This window comes from Xenopus laevis, chromosome 9_10L (genome assembly GCF_017654675.1).
Source record: "Xenopus laevis strain J_2021 chromosome 9_10L, Xenopus_laevis_v10.1, whole genome shotgun sequence".
NCBI classification, from domain to species: Eukaryota; Metazoa; Chordata; class Amphibia; order Anura; family Pipidae; genus Xenopus; species Xenopus laevis.
Genome location: NC_054387.1, coordinates 11598887 through 11616752, shown reverse-complemented (window position 1 = coordinate 11616752; position 17866 = coordinate 11598887). Strand labels below are relative to the sequence as shown.

Sequence of the window (17866 nt, the reverse complement as noted above, 5' to 3'; positions counted from 1 at the left end):
CACAGCTGCAGAGGAGGGGGGACTACATTTCCCAGAGATCAGAGCGCCGCACTCCTCCCCACCTCCTGATCAATGGGCCCTTATTTGAATAATCTGTGAGTTTTTTTGGACTCAGTCCAATCAGCTGTCGGGGTCTCGTGATAAATGGCAATGCATTAGTGATAATCATAATTACTTGGACATGCGCACTTGACGCTTTGAGAGGGGGCTGGATGGGGGGTTCAATTCAGCAACTCTTGGAATTTTTTTTTTTTTTTGGTGGTGGAGAAAGGGAATAATTGGCATTTATTGAGCTGCTGATGGTCGGATCATGTCGAGGAGAAAGCAGCCGAACCCCCAGCACCTCAACTCCGAGGAGCAGCTCCTGGACGCTACTGGTGAGTCGCACTTTGCTTCTCTGGCTGCGCTTTATAGAGCGCAAGTGGCATTTAAACCCGAGAGGAGCGTGGCTGCTGCGCTCCATTCCCTTCCGAGCTGTCCCACCGGCCAAGGTGATCGAATACAGGGCTGGATTGTCTTCCCTCTCAGTCTGCAGCGGCTCTCCTTACATACAGCTGCTCTCCTGTGTGCACTTTCCCCTCTATTACCTTTTCCTATTTTTATTATTATTATGATTATTATTAATAGTATTATTATTTAATTGTAGCAATTCCAGGGTATATTGACCCCACCTGTGGGGCTTATGGATCCATGTGATTGGAAGCACCTGTGGCTGTAATCATATATTTTTTTTTTTTTTTTTTTTTTTTTTTAATACCGTTGGTAGTGTGCTGCTTATTTCTAGTGTATAATTAAGCAAAGAAAGGAAGAAAACAGGGGTGACTAGTTAGTCACCCCTCAACCCCTCCCCTCTCACACCCCCACCCTCCCTTCCATCCTTCATCCTCTTCTTCTTCTAAGGCATTTCCAATCTTGATTCCCCACTTCCCAAAATATCCTCCCTTGTGCTCCTGGGTCAGAGGGAACCAGCAGAAGCAGCAACCTGTGTGTCTGTGCTTGGTGTATGGGTAGGTTAATTATCCTTCATATATTCTAGGGACTGGGGTTAATGTGTTTGTACCTGCTTCTTAATTCCGCTTATCGAAATAGCAGAAGGGGGTACACAAAGTTTTTATGTAGTATCTGTGTATATTCCTGTTATATCTTATTAAATCTCTATTTTATATTGTGTATTTCATAATCTCAATGGGGGGCACAGTCCTTGCCATTACATTCCTATTCATCTGCATGCTTTTTAGAAATTGTGTGTGTATATACATAGAGATATAGATAGAGAGATATATATATATATATATATATATATATATATATATATATATATATATATATATATATATATATATATATATATATATATATATATATATATATATAAAAATATGATATAGATATTACTGGAATTCACGCAAATTTAATTTAGGACCCCCCAACATAACCAGAGGTTGTCCTTTTTTTTACCAATATACGTTTTAATTGCTCATTCAGGGCCTCATTGGGCCCCTATACTTCTGCTTCCTCTGTAGTTACGCCCCTGCTGTTACACTATAACATTGTAGAGATAAAAAATAAGAATTTTTTTTTTTGTAATCCTAAAGGGCAACTTAATATTAATCAGGTACAACTTGTATTTTGGGTGCAACCAACTACTGGCAAGGCAATGCCGTTGGCTCTTTCCCTGAATGTAAGGCACATGTTGTTATCTGGACTCCAAATCAGCCTATTTTCTTTTTTTAGGGTCAGTTACTATTAACTTCAGAAATACGCTGACCAGCAGGCTATAAATGCCATGTTTAATGCATGACTGTTTTCCTTTGTGCATATGGTGGTTTGGAAAAGGGAGGGGGGAGTAGGGAAGGAGGGGGTTTTGCTGTTCCCAAATATAAATCTCGGCAGCATGCTTTTTGTAGGTGGAAGAGACCCCCAGCCCTCCATGAATTATAGATGTCCCCCCTTAAACTTCAGATAATCATTTGATACTGCTGCTGAAAAACTTGTCTCTAAGCTCTTGTGTAATTGGCAAACAATATGAGCAGCTCTGGAGTCTGTACTTGCATAACTATTCCTGTTATTTCCAAACATCCCTGCAGAATTTAGTTAATCTCCCCCAGGATTTCATGGCCACAAGGCATTATAGTAGCAACTTTTTTTTTTTTTTTGAGACCTTTGTATTTAAACATGTTGTGTTGCTATATCCTCCCACCCCTTCCATCACTGTTCAATTTTGATACTTAACAGTAGGTGTGATATTTAGCTCTGACCTTATACACTTGCGCCACCCTCTGGAATGTCCCAATCACTGCGGAAGTGCAAATGTATTTTATCTGTATTCACGGCAGCTATTGGGTTTTTATTACAAATCATATTTAATGATAAAAAGGTGTAAAAAAAAAAAAAAAAAAAAAAAAAAAAAAAAAAAAAATAATATATATATATATATATATATATATATATATATATATATATATATATATATATATATTTTAGCCCTCTATTTTCATTCGTTCTCCACCTTTAGTTCCAAATCTAATTAGCAATTCTATGTCACTCCCTCCCCTTTATTCCCTTTATTACAATGCAATTTTATTTTTGTTGTCTTGGAACATACTTGGTGACTAATTAACAATCCAGGAAACCAGCAGGTGGGGGAGTTGGAAGGTACAAAGCTACATATTGTAAATTATCATATGAACAAAGAGGTCGCCAATGCCTCTGTTTATCATCAGATACTGGGATTGCCCCCCCTGTTAATCTCCAAGGTTAATCTTTCAAAGACTTCCATTTAGTGTTACTAGACCATTAAATATATTTATTTTTCGTCTATTGTTTGGTTATAGAGTCTGATCTGGCAACTCTCAATTAATATAAACTGATAAACAGAAGAGCTACAGATGTAAGAATTTGAAATCCGCAAAGCATTTCTTTCAAATGAATGTATGGGTACCAGTAGAGTTGTTTTGGGGGGGGGGCATGTTGGGTTTGTGTGTAGGTGGAAACATAGGGCAACAGTTGAATAGTAGGTGCTAGGACAAAATGGCATTTGTTGACCTTTGTTGAAGTTCAGACCCTAGAACCTTGTGACAGCCAAAGCATGGGAGTTGCAGTTTAACAGATGAAGGTTGAACAGTCTAGTCTAAATGGCTTGCAATAATGGGGCCTGCAATATCTATTCTTCCCCCTCAGAGTCCTTTACTAACAAAGCCCTTGGTATAGATCTGCAAATGGAACTTGCATATCCCCCTAACTTTACTTTTTTCTTTTTTTAAACTGGAAAAAAATGCTTCGTTTGTGGACCTTGTGCACGCTTGCAGTGTAGTGCCTAAGTACAGGCATAAACATAAACTATTTTATTTCCATTAAGTGGTCTGCAACAAAACTAATTCCTGGCTGGGCTGTTAACAAAGCTAATTCATCACAGCAGGGGTCGGGGCTGTCAGTAAGGTACTTGGGGCCAGATGGCTGCAAAACGGCAATCAGGAACTTGCTGGTGTGAGTGACACTCTATTAATCGTGGCGTTAAATATTAAACACACTTTAACAAATTATTTAAATGAGATAAATATCTATCTCTCTCTATATCTCTAAAGAGAAATCACACCACTTTTTGAAGATTTTTTTATAATCTACTATTTCACCCTTACTTTTCTGGTTTTTATTATGAGTGTTGTCTAGAGGTTTATGTAATGATTTCATCACTGGGCATATACACGTGGAGGAGGCTTCCTTAACTGGTGGGTTTTTCTTTAGCTAAGGGTCAGTTGGGATTTGGATGCGGCGACTAGGTTAACCACACAGTCCTTATCTGTTACAGGTGAAGGGTTAAACGAGGCCAAACTGGTTTTTGTAGTTGTCCTTTTGTACAGTGTAAGGTGCCGGTGGGCCTGCTGGTATAACCTCTGGCTCCTTAGTGTGGGTGGCAGGTTAATGTCAGGACTGATCCCAGTAGGGTTTGTCCATTGCCAATTATGTGACTATTGGTGACCGATTTTGTTCACCTCCGATCTGTTGTGGAGACCAGAAAGATTCTGATGATTTTTCTTTAGTGGTTTGTCTTTTTAGAGGCAGTTTTGCTTCAGTAAAAATATTTCTTGCTCAATGTGAAATTTCGACTGACAATGAGGAATAGATATGGGCTGGGCCAGGCAGCTCTGAGTCAAGTGGGGTCCACATAATTTTTTTTTTTTTTTCATTAATTAAAATGTTTCCATACCTCCAATGCTGCCTTTTGCCTGGTGCAGGGAAGGATTTGTATAGAATATATGCCAGCTTAATGGCTGTACAGAAGTTGGTCAGCATACAGGGCATGTTCATCTGTGCTGCTGAATAAGATCCGTTTTTTGGGTTTACTTTTCTGTAGTCCCTCAGTGATCTTTGTGTAAATCCACGTGTAGTATTTACCATACATGTGCTGAGCACTAACACAGGATGAGTGAATCAGAAAAGGAACTGACTGTAGCTGTGAATAGATGGCCTCAAGCATCTGCTCTGGGAGATGGGGGTAAGTGATCGGCCGCTTCTCATTTTTAGAGCAGGGATGATCGGTGCTTCACTAAACCAAATACTCCCACCAGCAATGGCTGAGAGTTATACCCAACATTTAAGTGCAGGCTCACATATTGTACAACTTGAGTTTTTAGGTGTCAAGTGAACTTCCTGCTAGAATAAATTTATTTTTTTTTAGAGGGAGAATTAATATTTTACCTGCAAAGGGTCTGTATAATATTACATTTTGCATAATTGGCACGGAAGGCTCTCAATCACTTTTAACACATCAACATAACTGACAATAGGCTTGCATCTCCCCTCCCCAATCCATTTGTTAGTGATTTAATCTAAACCCCTGCTGACTTCACTGCATTCTTCTAACTTATTGGATAAATAGATGCTGAGATAACATTCCTGAGATTCAGCAGTGGAGATGCACCCATGTACAGTATCCCCCCTGCTCTTTGTTTTTTTTTTTGTTTTTTTATTAGCATTATTTAAGATCCCCTTCACTGTTTTATTTTTAATTTCATTGAAATTACCAATTTCATCACTGAAACTACAGGAGATATTGTTGATGGAATAAAGTGTAGGTTTTATTTTCAAGTTACTACTGCTAGAACTATCAATGGATCTTTACATTTAGTACTTTTTAGGTAGAGTTATTGTTTTCTGCAGAGATGTCAGCAAAAGAGCGTGTATGTACTATTGCAGAAACAAGAAAAATAAAGAAATTGCATCCTGCCCGTGGGACCTTAAGCGTTAACGCCGGTTATGCTCAGCTTGTTTGGAAACCACTGGAGGCCAACTTAAGATATTTTGCGACATAAAATCAGACTCCTTAAAAGAGAGATGAATTAAAGCTAGCCATAGACGTGCAGATTAGACAAACGAACGTCTTTTCCAATACTCCTACCTGCAAATAACCATTCAGATTAATATAAAGTTGCAAAGAGAACAAATTGCACGATCGGGCCATTTATTGACTGGCGGCAATCGTATGAAAGTTATGTTTGACAAACGGTAGTTACTGTCTCCCATTGATAGCTGTAGCCGATCTAAATCTTTTAACCTGTCCGATTGACCGCGTGAAACGAAAAATGTCTTAACATTCCACAGTTTCTGAAAATCGTACAAAACTTTTTCATGTGATCGTATCTGTGTGTCTAGGGCGGCGATGCGGGACATGATTTTGTATAGAATTGTTCCAGTACAATTGCCCATAATTGTCTATTCAAATGTGGTTGCTGCAATTGTGCAGCTAATAAATTAGCTCTTGTATCTTCTAGCAATGGTGAATCTGTTGGGTATAGGACCTGTAAGTTCTATTAATTGGCCAAACAATATCTGGTTAACTTTTTTTTTTTTTAACCTTTTACAGCTGATCAAAAGGATTGCCCAAGTGCGGATGGAGAGCGAGCTGTGAAAAGGTGCAGGATAGAAGAGACCCACATCTGTGACAAATGTTGCGCGGAATTCTTTGAGCTTTCTGATCTTCTTGAACACAAAAAGAGTTGCACTAAAAACCCCCCTGTCCTCATTATGAATGACAGCGAAGGGGCGATGTCCCATGATGGCTACGCAGAGGACTCTCCAGAAGGTGCTGAGGCAGAGCCTCTAGAGGTGCCAGCTGCAGCGAATGTTCAGCCAAAGAGATCCTCCGTTTCTCCTGAAAAGATGGAAGAGAAAGTGGACTCTGCTAATAAAACTGTCCCTCAGTCTGCTCCTAAGACTAATGGCCTTGGCTATGTGCCAAAAACAAAACTGTCCAACACTAATGTGACTTTACAGACCATCAATAGTACTAAAGTGGCTGTTAATCAACATGCTTCGAATGGGGTTGCAACATCATCAACTAACCCCAATGCCATTCCGATGATCCTTGAACAACTAGTGTGCTTGCAGCAGCAACAATTGCAACAGATTCAGCTAACCGAACAAATTCGTATCCAGATTGCCATGATGGCCCCAAACTCCTTGCATCCCTCTATTGCTGCTGCCACAGATCCACTTAAGGCTCTTGGTGCGCACTTATCTCAGCAACTTTCTGCAGCTGTTGCTTTAATTGGACAGAAAGCTGGAACACAAAGTCTTTCACTTGAGTCTTTAAAACCGAGCAAGCTACCTCATTCCAATGTGGCCATGCCTACTGCTGGTACTGTACCTCTTGCCCTCACCACATCTCTCCTAAAGCAAGAACCTAGCTTGGGGCTTACCACTGCTATTGGAAGGTTTCCCAACCCTGCCTTACCTCATTCCCCAGGCACTGTCATTTTCCAGAATCCTATCAATGCTCTGGATCCTTCAAAAAAGCTCAAGGGGAAGTTCCCAAACGTGACCACTCCTGAGACCAAGCCTGGGGGAGATGACCAGTTCTTTAGGCATAAATGTAAGTTCTGCGGCAAAGTCTTTGGCAATGATAGTGCTTTACAAATCCATCTACGTTCTCATACCGGGGAAAGACCCTACAAGTGTAACATTTGCGGGAACAGGTTTACAACAAAAGGAAACCTGAAGGTCCACTTCCAGCGTCATAAAGATAAATATCCACACATCAAAATGAATCCCTACCCTGTCCCGGAGCATTTGGACAATGTTCCTACTACAAGTGGAATTCCATATGGTATGTCTGTTCCTCTGGATGAGTCTAATGTATTTGCGGATACAAAATCTGGTCTTGCAACCAACATCTCAGGCCTTACAGAAACTGTTCTAGGCGCTTTTCCACTTAATATGCAGTCCAGGCCATCTCCAGGTAGTGAAGGGGAGTCTGTTTCCTCTGGTGCTGTAGGTCAAGAGTCTGGTACAGACCAGAGTTTAAACTCTCCCCCTGTTAGTGGATCTAGTGAACAAGGGTCAGAAACGACTAAACTTCAACAGCTGGTTGAAAACTTGGACAAGAACGGATCAGAAACAAATGAGTGCTTGATATGTCATAGAGTGCTAAGTTGTCCTAGTTCCTTAAAAATGCATTACCGCACTCATACCGGTGAAAGGCCATTCAAATGCAAGATCTGCGGAAGAGCTTTCTCGACAAAGAGTAACCTCAAAACCCACTATGGCATTCACAGAGCCAATACGCCTTTGAAATTGCAACATTCTTGCCCAATTTGCCAGAAGAAGTTTACAAACGCTGTAGTTCTGCAGCAACATATTCGAATGCATATGGGTGGGCAGATCCCAAACACTCCCGTGTCAGAAGAAGCCAGTGATGATCTTGACATTGACTCTATGATGGATGAGAAGAATGGAGATTTGAACAACAGTTTCACTGATGAGAATCTTGATGATATTGATATGGAAGATGATGACTTGGCAGAAAACGCAACAGGCTCTAAGCCACCAACCCCACACAGTGAAACAAGAGCAGAATCCCCTGCTATGCAGTTCTCTTCTGGAACAGGTCAGGACAATCCGGTTTCTTTGCCATCTGCATTAAACTTGCAAAGGCAAAATAGCGTGAAATCAAGTGAGAATGGCTCTTTGGAAAGTGATGGATTGACAAATGATTCCTCCTCTGTAGGGGATCAAGAATATCCCAATGGTAAGAGTCCCACACAATCTGAGGCCAGGACTTTTTCACCAACCAATAGCCAGTCTGACAGTATTGCATCCAAGTCGCCTCCTTCCTATAATGGACTTGATGACCTAGGAATGCTGTCAAAGGATGAGCATTCGCAGAACAGCTCCCTTAATCCTGATGGGGATGGTGCCTTGGACCTAACGAATGGCGGGTTTGCCCGGAAGATCAAGGAAGAACCAGGTTTAATTCTGAATGGAGAACTAGGTAAATGGCTTTCATGCAAAATGTTTATTTATTTTTAATTGTATGAAACAATTCTTCAAACCAGAAGTGAGAAATGTGGGTGGAACAAACTTTCTTGCAGGGTTCATGGTGCTTGGCATGGGAAAACAAGGGCATTGGCACCCAGGGTCCTTTTCGGAAGTTTGTTGCCTAGGCATAGTTTAGCTTGATATGTAGGGGGACAAAATGCTCAATTGCCTGTCCTCCAGTTGAAAGTGCACTAGGTGCTTTGAGGTGATTGACATTAGATTTGTCATGTACTGTTTTCAGGTGACTTTAGTTCAGGCTTTAATCTTTACTGAATATCCTATTGGTGGTTAATCATGGTTTCATAATTTCGTATTATCAATCTGCACTATACTGCATGGTACAAAATGTATTGTTTTTTTAACATCCTTGACAGTTCTTCATGTCAGAGCTGTAAGGAAAATTTTACTTCAAGAACGGGGAAAACCATTACCCTTAAAATATTGCTCCTCTGTGGCCTTAAAGTCAGGCTTTGTTTGTCTTGAGCCTGTTGGGATAGTTCTTGTGTTTTCAGGAAGAAAATGGAATAAACCTTTTTTCCCTGTTTATAATGTTCTCCTTTTACTATCAAGACTCTGGCTTGGTCAGTATCCTTTTCAAGGTGCAGTGTAGTATAACCCTGCATGGGAAGGAAAGCCGGAGCACTTGTGGGTAAAGTTAACTGGCTGAGTAGGTTAGTGTTATGCAAGTTTTTCTGGAGCACTTTAAGTATTTGCAGGTTGGTCTTGGACCACTAGTAATATGAGCAGAAAAGCTTACTTTCTAAGCCTGTTTATTCTCCGCTATTGCAACCTGCTCCCAAAACTCTTCCTCTGCTTAATCCTTTCATGGTAATGTTATAAAAGGGGCACTTTGTCAAGGTCTAGTAACGCCTAGAAAACCACTAACCTGTAAATAAAACCTGATGTGCCTAAGTGAAGATGGCTACTACCTTGAAACAAAACCCTTTTATTTCATTATGCCCATTGGGATTTCTGTGGCGCTAGCCGATGGCACTAGCTCTAAAATGTAATACTTCTAAGTCTGGCTTCTCCACATGAACATACCATTCAAAGCTTGGCACACTTTTATTAAAAATAGGTTGGGACTATATATTTGTAGATTACAACAAGTTCAGGGGAATTTGCTGCCATCTAAAACTCTGCAGTTCTATAATAGCTTGCAGAGTTGGCCTCAAGTTTCGTAACCAATTCAGCAGGTAGCTTTTACTGGTCCCTTTTATAAAAGCCAAATATTAGACTTTGCGTAAAATCAACTGTTGAACATGCTCTACAACCTGTTCCCCTTGACGTTTACATAATATAGCTATGCACCAGATTTGGATACCTTTACTTGCCCAGATTGGTTAGTCAACATTGATATCAGACTTCTTTCCCTTCTAGCCTCAATGCTAACATTGCTATATCTTTACAGGCAGGTCACCTAATATGTATGTAGGTGCCCCACCAGCACTCATTAAAATGGAAGTACCCTCTGACCGCATGGCAGGAGCAGCCCACTTTCTCGGGCCTTCAAACCTATCTCCAGGACTGACCCCTCTTATTGTCCCTCAGCGACGGTCAGCAAAGCAACATCTTTGTAACGCGTGCGGGAAGAATTTTTCCTCTGCAAGTGCCTTACAGATCCATGAAAGGACACACACCGGAGAGAAGCCATTTGCTTGTACGATTTGTGGCAGGGCATTCACCACAAAGGGAAACCTTAAGGTAAGTGGTTTTAAGGATACATATAAATTTCTTTGAAAAATTACAATGTTTTTTGGTTATGGTGTCTAATGAATCTTGGTAGACCAGTAACCCCAACAATATTAATTTGACTTATGTCATGGAAATAGCATGAAACTTGTGGGCAACCTTTAATCCTCTATCTTTTACAGGTCCATGTTGGAACGCACATGTGGAATAATTCTGCTCGGAGAGGGAGAAGACTCTCTGTGGATAACCAAATTCCTGCATTGGGAGCTGATGCCAAGAAAGTGGCTGAGATTTTTCCAAAGTTCATTGTGCCTCCTACAGTCAGCATTGACCCCGCCATGTGGAACCAGTATGCCACCGCGCTTAGTAATGGCTTGGCTTTGAAGACTAATGAGATATCTGTTATACAAAACAGTGCCCTCCCTACGTTGCCTGTTGGCAATGGCGGTGCTCCTGTTATCAGTACAGCTACTGTTGCCAATATCGACGTTTCTCCAGCAGGTGTTGGCCAGACTATGACAGAAATTGGGGATTCTACTGCTGAGAGCGTAACAAAACACCAGTTTCCACACTTTATGGAAGGAAATATAACTGTGAACTAAAATCGAGCAGAAAGACTTATGCATTATGGACATCCATGGTTTTGCTGTTAGTCATGAATTGTTTTTCAGCAGTCTTTTTTTTTTTTTTTTTTTGTAATCTTTTTTTTGCTCAGAAAACAATCATAACTTCTAAACCAAAACATGAAAATTCTCCGTGATGACACAGGCCATACTGGACAATAAAAAAAAAAAAACCCAAAAAAAAACGTGGCTGAAAAACTGGCATCATGTTTCTAAAGGTCAAATGTTTACTTTGTAAAACTGTCTGCAATTGCGTCAGTACTCTTTGAATGTACATTTTTACTTCCAAAATCTTTTGCTGCATTTCTCATTTTACACTCCTGGTGAAAAAGACAGTGGCTTTGTCGCTTATTTATTATTTTTCATCTTTTCCCTATTCTCCATATTTTTTTTTTTTTTTTTTTTTTTTTTTGCATTAGGACATTTATTAAATGGAAGACTGTTGCTTCGCTGTCACTTGGAAACCAAGCAGTATTAAGTTATATCCTGGTTTCATACATGAACGCAATCACATTTCAGAAAAGCCTAGTGAATTTATCTACCTCATAACTTTTTAACTTTTTTTTTCCCTAAAAATTCTACTGTAAACTGGTATTGGAAGGACTTACAGCACTGTTAATTTTTATTTTCATATTAGATGAAGTTACAAGTCTTCGACTACTGTGTGGGACGTAAATTTATTTCTTGTATATAAAAAACAGGGGAAAGTACTTTTTTTGCATTTGAAAATGAAGAGTTGTAACTTTGTTTATGAAAGGCCAAAAGAACCCCACAAACTGCTTAACCAAATTGCAAACCTACCAAAAATATATATATACCTTGTAGTTGCACCTAAATAATTGCTTCATGTTGTTGCCATTTTGTGCCTTTCTTGATGGACTTGGAAATTTTGAACAAATTTTTCCTGTTTACAGTGTAAAATGTTGGAAGAAAGACGGCATTCCAATACCATGTTTCTGCAATGTGAATGTATGCCTTTTTAGGAACCTGTACATTTTTTTTTTTTCTTGAGCATCTACTGAATGTATTAAGTGTTTGGGGAGGGGGGTTGAGTTTTTTTTGCTTCAGAGAATAAATTTTTGGGATGACTTTCTCACAATTTACTCTTCTCTTACGCTATTGTAAATTGTATTGACACTTGGGTTTTCTACACTACTTCTCTCCCCAAGTATAGAAGAAGGCCTTTATTTTAGCATGAGCAAAGTCAGGTTTACACGCAGTGTATATTTTTCAGAGTGGGTCAGATTTTGTTGCAGCTTTGGATGAACTGAAATAGCTTATATGAATGCAAAATGTTCCTAAATCTGAACGCTTATATTTTAGTTTTAGATGTAAACATAATTTATAATAAAAGGCAATAATCTGACCCACAATTGTTTTTGTAAATAATAACTAAAGCTGGTCAATTGGCTGCTGACTCTTGACCAAACTGGGCCATGTATGGGACTATCCAGATATGTCACAGGCCAAATAACTGGATCAGATTTGGTCCAGATCCGCAACTGTCGGATCTCCCAAGTTGTTGTAAATATTTGTATCCTAAATAGCTTCAAGGAATGGGGGTCTTAAGACTGGCCTACTGCCATAATGTCTAACCTCCATTATTTGAAAATAGATTACATTCTATATTTGATTAAAAAGAATTGTTCCATTCAAAGCAGTTTGTGTAACCATGAATAATCTGGCTACACTTGACTCGCTTGCAACGATCGCTCAAATCTATAACTTTCAGGGGCAGATTTACATAGGGTCGAATATCAAGGGTTAATTAACCCTCAATCTTCGACTGCCGAATGTAAATACTTTGAATGTCGAAGGATTTACCGCAAATAGATCGAACGAAAAATCGATCTTACGATTAAATCCTACAAATCGTTCGATTCGAAGGATTTTAATCAATCGAACGATTTTTCTTCGACCAAAAAAAAGATTGCAAAGCCTATGGTGACCTTCCCCATATGTTAACATTGAGCTTCGGTAGGTTTTAGATGGCGAAGTAGGGGGTCGAAGTTTTTTTTATAGAGACATTACTTCGACTATCGAATATTCGAACGAAATTTAGTTTGAATCGTTCGAGCCGAAGTAGCCAAAAAAAAACTTCGAAATTTAAAGTATTTTTTATTCTAATCCTTCAGTCGAGCAAAGTAAATGTGCCCCTCAGTGTTCATGTGTGATTGTCATAAACACCCATTGAGCGTTTCTAAAAGTTGGTTCTGCTGGTGCTGACTGAGTTGCCTAAACAGATCGTAGTAAGAGACTCAGTTGAGGTCCCTAGGGGTATATATTCTCCTCATTTAAATCCACCAAAGTTTGTGTCAATGGCTTGCTAAAGTTGTAGTTACTCTACTGTTAACTTAAAGTACAGGAGCTTTCCTGCAGCAAATACATGAATCCACCAGTGTATTTCCCCCCCTACAGTTGTGAAGATTGGTGACAACCTTGTTAAAATATGCATTGGACCCCCTTGATAAATTAGTTTCATGTTGGTGTAATGTTACCTGGTGAAAGATGCAAATGTGTACCAATTGAAATTTGCACCAAAACTTCTTGTACAGGTATGGGACCCTCCAAAAAGCTCCGAATTACAGAAAGGCTGTCTTCCATAGACTCCATTTTATCTAAATCCAAATTTTTAGAAATCCAAGTTACGGAAAGATCCATTATCTGGAAACCCCAGGTCCTGAGCATTCCGGATAACTGGGCCCATACCTGTACTTTCTTTTTAGGAAATTGTGGCAAATGTTCATTTTGGTTAAAATATGGCAGTTTTCTTTGCGGAGTCTTTCCCTTTTATAAATGTGGCACTCCTTCCTTAAAGTGCAATTGCTACCCAATCAATTGGGCTTACATATCGTCTCTAAGGGTTAGGACACATGGGCAGATTTGGGGAGATTATTTGCCCCGGCCTTCCTCGTGAGGTGATTTTTCATTATAGCCAGCGGGAACATAGGGGAAGGCAGTTTGGGGAGATTGTCGCCCCGAAGTAGAGGCGATTTGTTGCCGGGGCGACTAATCTGCCAGTGTGTCCTTACCCTTAAACCACCAATTTCTGAGAGATTTAAGATAGTTGTTCGTTGGTTGAAATCAGGGCAGGATTTATATAGCAGGCACCCCTAGGCCCACAGCCGTTCGTCGCCCGTTTCCTCCCCCTTTTTTTTTGTGCAAATTTTCATCATCAGGAGCGGAGCACAGGAAGTTTAAAAAATGATTGCATCTCCTGCACATCTCCAGTATTATTTAACCAATGTGCGTGTGGTTTGTCAGCATGCCGCCCCCTAAAATCCTGCCTCCCTAGGCCCGGGCCTTGGTGGCCTTTCCACAATCCCAGGCCTGTTTGAAATTGTTAAATGGCTGTACATGGACCAAAAAAAACCTAGATACTGGACAATAGAACTGATCTGCAAGTGAACAGAAAGAATTTTTTGCAGCCACTCTCCCTTCCACATCTGCTGTTGCCCTGCCATAGAGACACCAGGCAGGTTTTCTGTTTGGGACAGACCAGTCTCAACAATTGTTACCCCTAATGCCACACTGGGCTGAAACTGGGTAAAACGATCCAAAAATCCGCCCCTTAGCTGGATATGGCTCTTTACCTTGCATGTACCTGGGTCCATTGTACCTCGATCCATAGAGACACACAATGGATTTTGGCCCGAAATGCATTTTTCAGCAGGCAGAGTTTCAGCTCTGTGTGACAGCCTTTGTTCTGATGGAGAAGTGATAAAAATCTCACCCATTTATTCTACCAAGACCTTGCCTTTGAATGTACTAGTAGCTAAACATAGTAATCCTTGCTTTTATAACATGTAAATTATTTTATGCACTTAAATGATCATACACAAAGATCCGCTCGTTTGGCAAAATATGCCCATCTTCAATATCCGATATTGGTCTGATCCGATCGTGTGCCCTAATTAAAGCAATACTGGAGGTCTGATCGCTGGACCGCATCAATAAAAGATGCATTCTGGCTGACTCTTGGCCAGATATCGATCGGGGAAGCCTGTTGGAAGGGCCCACACATGGACCAATGAGCTGCCGACTCAGTCTGTTGGCAGCTTTTATCAGCCTGTGTATGGCCAGCTTTAGTTGGCTGTTTTAGAGTTCTTTCACAGGCATTTTGACAGCACTTTCATTCATTCAGGTGCACGCAAGTGCTGAATGCAGGGGGAATACATTAAGTTGCATTACCCCTTGTGTTCGCTTGCACTTAGGACTAAACTACTCAGTGCGCTGTTGTCCAACACCAAGGAGCCTAAGGACTGAACTCCACAAAGCGATCCGTCTTGCGATGACATGCATGCGACGTGTTGGATGTCTAGAAGATAAAGGAAGAGAATGAGAAATCGCAGGTAAAAACTACATAAATCCGACTGTTGGATGAAAATGCTGCATGCTGATATATGTCGTTTTTATCTGCGATTTCCCATTCACTTCATCGCATGGCGACAGATCACTCCATGGAGTGCAGCCATTAGGCTCCTGAATGAGTACAGGCCTATCTGGAATGAAGGGGCTACGCTACATTCCCCTGTGATGGAATACAAAAGATATCCACCGCAGGCAAAGACCGGGTTTAGCTCCCATGTATAAAGTGAATTGGGAAAATGAATTAGTTTTAGGATTATAATTAGTACAGACCAATTTGAGAATGGTTGTGAGTTGATATGCCTGGAGATTTCCACCAATTTGCATGCTTTATGTCTTTACTTGCTCCCTTCTTGACCCACATTGTTCTGAATATCTGCTTAGTAACCAATAATTAATTAAAGGGACACAGTAGTTGCACCCAAACCCCTAGGCATGCAAATTCAAACAACTCTTTTGTAGATTGTCCATGTGCCCTTAGGCATTTGTCATTGCAGGTAAATGTGTTATATGTTAGCAAATCATGCTTCATGGGGCCAAACAGAACATGCATGTGAAAAAAAATACTCTACATAAAAAAAGGAAACACCATTTTTCCTACATGCAATTTTCCTGACATTAGAAACCCCCAGGAAAGTGCATTAAAAAGCTCTTCTAAGCTGAATATGTTAAATAGGACAATCAAAAATTGGCCTATTGACGTACTAAGTGGGAAAGTTGATTTTGTGATAGGGGTAAATTACAGAAGAGATTTTGTTTGTTGGAGTCAGATAAACAGAATACACCCTACAGGTCAGGTGCAGATGCATTGGTCAAAATATAATGGGACTGAAACATTTCAGCTTTGCTTTATGGCTGAGATATTCGATACAGGAGCAAAATCAGTGCAAAAACCTCAAAAGATGCAAAGCCTGCTTGATAGTTGTCTGACATACCTAAACTTTAATGGGCTCTACCAAAAAATCCTTTTAGGAGTTGACCCATAAATCATAAAAAAGATGACCTGTATATAGCGATTAAGTATCAGGCAGGACCTTTAATGTTGTATCTATAGTCTTTTGTTATTCCAAGAAGCCACTTGGTCTACAGTTTTTTCAGCCCCATCTCTGCAGTTGTCATCCTTTGTTTCTTTCCTTCATGGCACACAGGTCTACCTATGCCATCCAGTGGGAAAACAGGTTGTCAGTGGTAGATATAATGCCCATGTCCACGTGCTTATAGTATTAAATAGCTTCCTGATTGATAAACATGGAACCGTGACAGGTACATGGGACGACAAAGCACTTTTGATGCCCACGTGATTGCCAGCTGAGCTGAGCATTTAGGTTGCAAAACCATCCAAATGATCCCACCAATGAATTAACCCCCTGGAATAGCATGGTACAGTCAGGGAATCATTGTTTAGAAACATGGCAGTCTTTGAAAACTGGAAGAATTATATGGCATATTTCCTTGATCACAGCTTTTAGAGAACACAATCTAAAAATACAGTACGTCTCCAATTAACTAATTCTGTCCCTTATCTTAACATTTTAACTTTTACTCGTTCTTTCACTTGCACAGTAACAGCCCACTCTATTGCTCCACAGAATTTGCACTCAGATCAATGTTAACCCTGCAAATGAAAAGACCTGTAACCCCTCTTGAACAGTGGTGTAATAATTATAGGGGGGGCAGAGGGGAACTGTGGGAACAGACAGGTGGAGGATTTTGGGTGACCCCCTGCACATGTTGGTGGGCACAGGCCCCTGAAGAAACCTCCCTGCTCCCAATATTAGCAAACAGTTGTATTTCGGCCCCATATGTGTCCAGAGCCCAAAACCACCCCTGCTTGTGGTACAAACCACTTGAAAGCACGAGTATTTATCACTCTCAGCCCAGAATGCTCTAATATGTGGTTTCTGTGCCAGTATTCAGGCCTGGATTTGTGGGCAAGCCACAAAAGCCATGGCCTAGGGAGACACATTTTTGGAAGTGGCATGCCGCGGGTTGGGTGGGAGATTGTCTAGTGTCAATGCCAGCCAAATCTCCAGTGAAAGGGGGTGTGAGTGGGGGTTGTCAGCCTAGGAACAGCAAAGAAAGTTTAACGGATCCGCACACACGATTATTTGCAGTTGGGGAGCTTCCCGTTTCTGGGGGATAACCTCCCTTCATCATCCTGATACGTTGATTCTGTTGGTAGCATAATAAAAGGGGAAGCTCCCCAACTGCAAATAATCGTGTGTGTGTGGATCCGTTAAACTTTCATTGCTGTTGCTAAGGGACCTTGCCCGATCAACGGAAGGCCAGTACCACCAGTGCAGTAAGAGTAAATAACAGGAGTGTGGTTGACCTATCACATGAATCTGAAGTATTGTCAGCCTAGGGACATGCTGGAAAGAAATATACCCATGCCAGTGCTTGCACTTTCAGGGCCATCAATTGGAGGCAATAGGAAAAGATGAAGGCATAATGAACGTCTCAATGTGGGCCGAAATGTTGGATGCACAGTGATGTTAAAATAAAACTATTGATTGATGAAATTGGTGTGCTGGTCCATCCTGAACAATTATATATATATATACAATACACAAAAGCCATGAATATCCTGTAAATTATATCCTTATAAATGGTGAGTTCTGATGTCATCAGTTATAAACGGTGAGTTCTGATGTAATTTCTGTCACATGACTCACTGAAATGTGTGTATTATAATAAATAAAGTACCCCCTGTTGCAAAATATGAGGATATTAGAAGTTACCTCGGAGTTCCATGACCTGTATAAAAACACTCGGCCTTCGGCCTCGTGTTTTTATATGGTCATAAAACTCCTCGGTAACTTATAATATCCTTATATTTTACAAGAGGGGGTACTTTATTCACTATA

The 17866-nt window shown here is 40.5% G+C and overlaps 1 protein-coding gene across 3 annotated transcripts; it reads left to right on the top strand.

Annotated features, from left to right (window-relative positions):
- The first annotated feature begins 102 nt into the window (after positions 1-102).
- sall4.L (spalt-like transcription factor 4 L homeolog) lies at positions 103-11730 on the top strand. Of its 3 annotated transcripts, none has more exons than XM_018234174.2 (4): positions 103-377; positions 5864-8269; positions 9728-10020; positions 10191-11730. In XM_018234174.2, exons 1-4 carry the CDS (start codon positions 311-313, stop codon positions 10608-10610), a joined length of 3186 nt encoding a protein of 1061 aa, XP_018089663.1. In that variant the 5' UTR covers positions 103-310; the 3' UTR covers positions 10611-11730. The 3 variants fall into 3 exon arrangements, with proteins under 3 accessions (XP_018089663.1, XP_018089664.1, XP_018089662.1); XM_018234175.2 differs by lacking the exon at positions 103-377 and adding an exon at positions 850-1007; XM_018234173.2 differs by lacking the exon at positions 103-377 and adding an exon at positions 4234-4495.
- Positions 11731-17866: the final 6136 nt, after the last annotated feature.